General features: G+C 35.2%; 1 protein-coding gene across 1 annotated transcript in view; it reads right to left on the bottom strand.

Annotated features, from left to right (window-relative positions):
* Positions 1–7,011, bottom strand: part of astn2 (astrotactin 2) — a 259,339-nt gene that overhangs the window by 136,676 nt on the left and 115,652 nt on the right. Inside the window, exons 6-7 of the mRNA XM_014009306.1 lie at positions 5,026–5,172; positions 1,182–1,349 (exon numbers count right to left, since the gene is read on the bottom strand). Of these exons, the coding sequence (XP_013864760.1) occupies positions 1,182–1,349; positions 5,026–5,172 (315 nt within the window). The remainder of the gene's footprint in view (positions 1–1,181; positions 1,350–5,025; positions 5,173–7,011) is intronic.

The raw sequence follows: 7,011 nt of genomic DNA, 5'->3' as shown, positions 1-7,011 counted from the left end.
ATATATATACTGTATGTCATTCTAAAAAATATTAGCATATTGTGATAAAGTTCATTATTTTCTGTAATGTACTGATAAGCATTAAACTTTCATATATCTTAGATTCATTGCACACCAACTGAAGTAGTTCAAGCCTTTTCTTGTTTTAATATTGTTGATTTTTGACAAAAAAGTAAAGAAAAATAAAAAATCCCTTTCTCAAAAAAATTAGCATATTTCATCCGGCCAATAAAAGAAAAGTGTTTTTAATACAAAACRGTCAACCTTCAAATAATTATGTTCAGTTATGCACTCAATACTTGGTCGGGAATCCTTTTTCCAGAAATGACTGCTTCAATGTGGCGTGGCATGGAGGCAATCAGCCTGTGGCACTGCTGGTCTTGAGGCCAGGTCATGCCGAAAAATGAAATCTTCATCTCCATAAAGCTTTTCAGCTATGGAAGCATGAAGTGCTCCAAAATCWCCTGATAGCTAGCTGCATTGACCCTGCCCTTGATAAAACACAGTGGACCAACACCAGCAACTTACTTACTGGTACTTGCAGCTTACACTTTACTGGTGCAATGTGCAATTAATGAAGATTGGCCACCAGACTGGTCAAATTTAGCCATGAAACCTCCCACACTAAAATGACAGGTGTTTCAGTTTTATTGTCTAACCCCTGTAGTTCACTCCTTATAGTGTCCATCACACATTTGAAAGCAAATTAATAACACCACTGGTAAGCTAAAAAATAATAAATACATTGCATATTAGCTTCAAAGAGTCACTGCAAATGGGCCCCTGAGCCACAGGTTGCTTACCTCTGATTTAGACCATCTGTCTCTGCCTATAGAAAATATTTTAAAYCAGCAGACCTTTTTTCATTTAAAACCAGTTCTCAGGTGGTCATTTATTAGCTTAATCATGATACTTAATTCCAGTTAATCACACTCTTGTTAATAAATTTCCCATTTAAATACCCCACCCCCTGAATAATTAATGTTTTTTTTTTACTTTCCTTAGTATTGAATGATTCTGCTGTTTGTGTGGGCCGGCCGAACTTACACTGGTAAATATTTGATCTGATTAAGCGATTTACTTGGTAATGCATGGCTGTAAAGTACACTTTACTATAAAGACCAACAAGTATTGACAGTGTCTGAAGTAAAAAATAAAATAAAATAAAAAAGGGAACTAACCTGTGTCCTGGTCACAAATCTGTTCGCAGGGCTCAGTGGTCCTCTGGCCACAGTGATCTCGCACCCATTGTGCTGATGAATTGCTCTGATAGTAGAGAGTTAGCTTGGCTGGATTTAACCAATTTGATACATCCAGGAAGCTGCCCATGCTCACCACAAAGCTACTTCCTGAAAGATAAATAAAGAAAAAAAAAAGGAATGCGTTACAAAAAAAAAAGAAGAAAAAAAATCATACTGAAAATTAGATTGTGTAACATTTTACAAAAAGYTCCTTCCCAAGTTCTACTGGCAAATCAATTGGGGAAGTAACTAATTCCTTTGTTTTCACTGTAATTTTATTTCCCATCCTGACCAGGCTGAATTTAAATGAGAAAATTAAGACCCATAATGTGTGTATTGATGGGATTTCCTTGGTAATTGCACTAGATGGGATAAAAGGTTTCACAAGTCAATCAGTAAATGCTATTCTGCAAGACGCTGACTTACCTTTCTTTCTTACTGCTTTCAGAGCAATCTTTAAACTCTGATCACTGAACAAGACTAGGCTTAATTGATGCCAATGAGTTTCAATTCCAGAGGGAGCAGTGAGGAGATTGTACTTTAAACCTCTAGTTAAAACAGGCTTTTGTTACAGCTGTGTTGCGAGTATATGGAGCCAATGAAATATATATATATATAAGCAAACAAAAACAAAAAAATCATTGGAGTGAATAATAGCTGAAAAATAAAAATTGCAAGGAGACTATGATCTTGGCAATGTGGATGAATGAGGACATCTTTTTGTCACATTTTACTCTCCACAAAAAAAAAAAAAAAAAAAAAAAAAACGAACAAAAAAAACATGGCAACAACTCTTCACAGTTGCAGTTGCCTCCTCCAGAAGAACAATGTGCTTTGCCACTCTTCAGAAGTAGCTGAGGAACAGATTGCCAAACACAATAATGAGCCAAAATCATTGATTCAGAACCCAATTTCCCTGATTTGATTTTGATGAAGCATTTGTGAGATGAATTGAACAAAAATCCCAGTCGTCTCCCTCTCTGCAACCCAAAGAACTAAAAGGGGCAGCTGCTAGTGTCCTCTGTGTCAGGCACCAGAGGACAACCTAAAAATATACAGGTAACAAAGTACTGTTTTGACTGTTTTAAAATGATTTATCAAGTCAAGACGACAATAGGGTGAGCACAATGAGGCCAGTTTCTGCAACAAGGCAGTTTAGAAAACAGGTCTGCTGAGAGAAAGAATAGATTTATTAACTTCAGTTCAGACAGTGAGGAGGCAGTGGTTAAATTCTGGCCTCTTTTTTACCTGGGACCTGTAAAGCAACTTTAGCACTAAAGGTGCATCATTCATTTTGCTTTAAATATTTGCAACTGAGTTAAGAAAAATAGAAGTGTCTGTAGTTYTCTGAGAAACAAGAATAGCCATGCAAATCTGTGTCCAAACTATGTAAAAAATGTAAATTATATTATCACATGCAACATTAGGCTTAAGGAACATAGCTTGAATCAATTACATTTATTTATCTGTCATGGTTTTATGAAAAATAATCTACACATTATATGAAATTCTTTCTAGAAGATGCCCATTARCCCATGCCATTTCAGAACGTTTACAATATATTCATGTTATCGCATGTATTTAAAAAAATTATGTAACGAACTCTCTAAATTTTATGTTTTCCTCTTCATGACATGTAAATGTTTGTATTTGATTTAATTTGATTTTTTTACTAAATAACAAAAAGCAATTGTGTTGCATATGGTTTTCAGTTTACCATCACCTGACATGTTTGTTAGTTATTCCTGTACAGTTTCCTGCTCGTAGTGATGMCTGACCTCATAACCTGTCTGTACAGCTGCCTCCTATCATTGTTTCGAAACAATTTAAAATGCAGATTATGCAATTTTTGTGAGTCAGATCATGTGTTTTCCCTTAGAAGTATAGTATTCTCCCCGTTTGACTGCACCTTCCTATCTTATGTTTATACATGGCCTGCCAGCTTTGATTTGTTTTGTTTACCTGTTGCATTTGTGTGTTTGCTCTGACTATGTGCACACTGTATGCCTGCCGACTGCTGGGTTAGGTTGCCTTTAATCACGTTTGCAAAGCATCCACTGTCTGTTTTTTTTATTTTTTTTTATTTTTACATCCTGGATATTGTGCAYACAACAGTTAGTTTTACAGCCTGAAAATGAAACCTACACCCCAAATTCCTGATTGTAATGGAATCAGTGTTGGGTCAAAGGTAGAGAAGCATCAAATCTTTTCAGACAATTCTTAGAGCTCATGCTTTATGAACTTACATATATACTGTAAATAGGTTGATTACATTAGGTTTACTGTATATGTGGTTCCATTTTCATTCTGTGTCAAAGAGCACTCAAACTGTGAATGTAGTACAAATGTGGCACTGAAGATCACCTGATCAGCTAATAAGTGAATGCATGACTCTCAGAGACATGGCAATCATTAGATAAACAGCCTCAGCTCTTCACTTCCTCTTGCTTCATTTACTTCCTTGCACATATTCTGTTTTTGGCCTCTGCTCTCCCTTAGGGTTTTGGTGTGGAACCTTGCCAACAAGAGACCCAATTTAAATTCACCTCACAGCCATCAAGTAATCTAAACCAGTTTGGCAGGTTTAGATAACAGGCCTCCATCCTTACATAGATGCTTATGTGTGCACCATTGCTTCTTTACCGTACTTGATTCTTCTGAATTTACATTAATAGAAATATTACACCTCATACATGGTATCATGTTGGTTAAAACAATATATTTATCATTATAGATTTAAATAAGATTTAGTCTTGAACACAAAGCTGGCTTAATTTACATGAATAACATTTAGTTGAGTATTTATCATGAGTAGCAGTCGCACATTTTGTAGCAATTAAGATAGTAGGTCAAAGTTTAACTAAAAAACATATTGCTGGCACTTTTCTCCTCAACAACTAAATGATTGCAAATATATATTTTAACGTTACTATTTTTGTTTGTTTCTTTGCTTTTTATTTTAGAGCGCAATAGTTCCTGTTGCTGCATTTAAATCTATTGTTCTTACTTACTTGAAACTCAAYGCAATCAACTTGAAATTCTGAGGAATTCTAAGTTTGCCTTGGTTTATAAACTGTTTCTACCACAACTAATGTTCCAAATTTAAAAAAAAAACAACCTAAGGTAGGTTGGTGGTCATTGTTGCAATCTTGTAATTCGGAGGCTGCAGGTTGAAGTGAGGGTTGCATCAGGAAGGGCATCCAGTGTGCAAGTTTGCTTAATGTAGAAACCCCTATAGAAGGGGTCTACCACTGTGTACCTACAGGCTGGAGAAAGGGCAAGAATGTGCAATCATTGTTAGTGCCTCTTAATGTAACCTAAAAAACAAATGTTTTATTAATAAACACACACAATAAATACAAATATAAATGATACAATAAAATTAAATAAAATCTTGTGATATGGTCTGTACAAAATTTAATCAAAAGCATTATTATGCATACAGTGGACTTCTTGTCAAAACCCAATATTTTTATTTTACGTCATAATATTATGTAACCTTAACAAAAACCTGTCAGAAAAATACAACCATTCATATATTCGCATTTGGCGTGAACATGCATTATGCCTTTGCAGCATTACACTTTGTGCAGCACCACTTTTCTTTACTTAAAAAAAAAAAGAAAATGCTTCAAAAGCAACCATTAATTCCTGATATCAGGCAGCCCACTGAGCCAAAGCTGCACTGCAAAAATATAGGGCTTAGGAAGTAAAAAATCAACCCTTCTGGGATACTGGATATGTTGATCAGTCAGCCAGGCACTATTGTGTGTGTCGCACTTACCGTCTGCAACAAAATGCTCTGGCACATGGAGAGTAACCTTGACGGTAAGGGGACAGGAATCCTGCGTAGCGTAGACAATGGCAATGACACATGTGCTGATGGTAATCAGTGTTAGGGTGACCTTATTTAGAGGACTTTGTGAGTGGCCTAAAGATACAGTAAGAGAGGGAGGAAAACACAGAAAARAGAGGTTTAGCAGAAGAGCTTAACTAACATCTTTTTTTAATTGACATTCTTATCTGGTGGCAATGCATATAATAACTATAATTACAACTAACTATAATGACAGAAGGACACGCTTTTCTGCCCTGTCTGTTGTTAAAAGCAGAGATATTTTAACATTTGAACATAGCATTATTTGTACTTCTGTCTCATAATTCGGTTAGCATAAAATAGCATAGTATTTTCTTTTTTTTTAGAATAGCCCAGAATAATTTGAAAGTGGGACAAACTTTTTTTTATTGCCACTGAAAGGGTTTTGGATTAGTAGTTATGGTTGCACTTAAGCTCTGTCAGGGCTCATATTTTCCAAGCTAGGCTAAAGGGAAATTAAATAAGTTGCTTAACCTCTGTCTACTAATATTTATCATGAGACAGAACTTGGCAGATAAAATAGAGACATGCTGACAAATAAGAGGTGCAATAGATAGTTTTGGCTGAGAAATACTGCTATGATTTGAAAGTAGCTGATTAATTATTCTTTCTGTTGAGCCTCTGCAATATTGTTCTGTGCTAGTTCCACAAAACTATCACGATAGCCACCTAATAAAAACAAAAACAAATTGTACTTCAACAAAAACATAATATTAATAGTCAAAGATAAAATGTGTTAAATACTATAAAATGCATTATAATAGCAAATATTTGAACACAAATAATGTATTTAATCAATTTACATCATCAGTGACATCAGAGCCCACTGACACTTTGACAGAAGTTTGGAGGCAGTAAAATGCAGCTCAAGGTTAAAACTGGGGACACTAAGTTACGATGGTGAAGTCCAACCAGGCTGAACAACATAAAACATCAACTGTCTGCAGCAAAAAGTGGCAGTGCCATTAATCCCTGTGGGGTCGGCGTGGTGTCAGTGGGCTTTTGGAGGGGTCCCTTAATTACGGTAAAAGCTCACTGAGTGAAATAAAGAATGTATGCTCACGGTGGCGAACACTTACATTATGGGCACAAAGCAAACAAGTCTATGCTTTCAAACACTTACGTAAAACCCACATGGGGATGTAAAGCAGTCACAAATATATTATGTGCCTTAAAGGAAAAAAAAAAGATTTTCCTTCATGGCTTTTCTTTTCCATTCTGTTGTTGACTTGCTTCCCTCTGTTCAGCCTTTTTGACCATTACTAAGAATTTGACAGCTTAGCTACAAAGCRTTTTTTAAATGAAATATGCAATTAGATTTCAATTTAAATAGAACTTCATGACTGAGTTTTTAATTTATGTTTCAACAAATAATGATTAATCAACCATTTTCAATTATTTGTATTAGCAACAAATGTTTCAAAAAGTCGATGAAGAAAAAAAAAAAGATAATATTTTGTGTCAGTATATGCCATGATAAGAACTGAAGTGACTAACACAGCCAATAATTCCCATGTTCACACACCTTAGCTTAATTTGCTTGTCTTTCATGGTGTAAAGGATGCATTGAAAAGACAGGGATGTATGTTAAGCTTGTTTAAATTAAAAGTTACAAGCATTCAAATATGTTCAATGCTCCTGGCTACAAGTCTATCCAGTCATGGTGTTTAGATTCTCTGAGGTGCTGCGAATGTCAATGAGAATACAGGGTAGTTTTGATGAAGTCTTTTTGAGTAATTGTTTTAATGACTGACTGACTGATGGATAAAACATGGGCATTTAGAAAACAGAAACCAGTCAACTATAGGATAAAGGATCAGGTTTACCAGGGCTCCATTAGTGCAAAAAGTCTATGGTTCATTTTATAAACTTAAAAGTTAGACTAAATATGGA

The sequence above is a fragment of the Austrofundulus limnaeus genome, unplaced genomic scaffold (assembly GCF_001266775.1).
Source record: "Austrofundulus limnaeus strain Quisiro unplaced genomic scaffold, Austrofundulus_limnaeus-1.0 Scaffold57, whole genome shotgun sequence".
NCBI lineage: Eukaryota > Metazoa > Chordata > Actinopteri > Cyprinodontiformes > Rivulidae > Austrofundulus > Austrofundulus limnaeus.
Note: the sequence above shows the minus strand (reverse complement) of the source record. Positions and strands in the feature narration are given on the sequence as shown.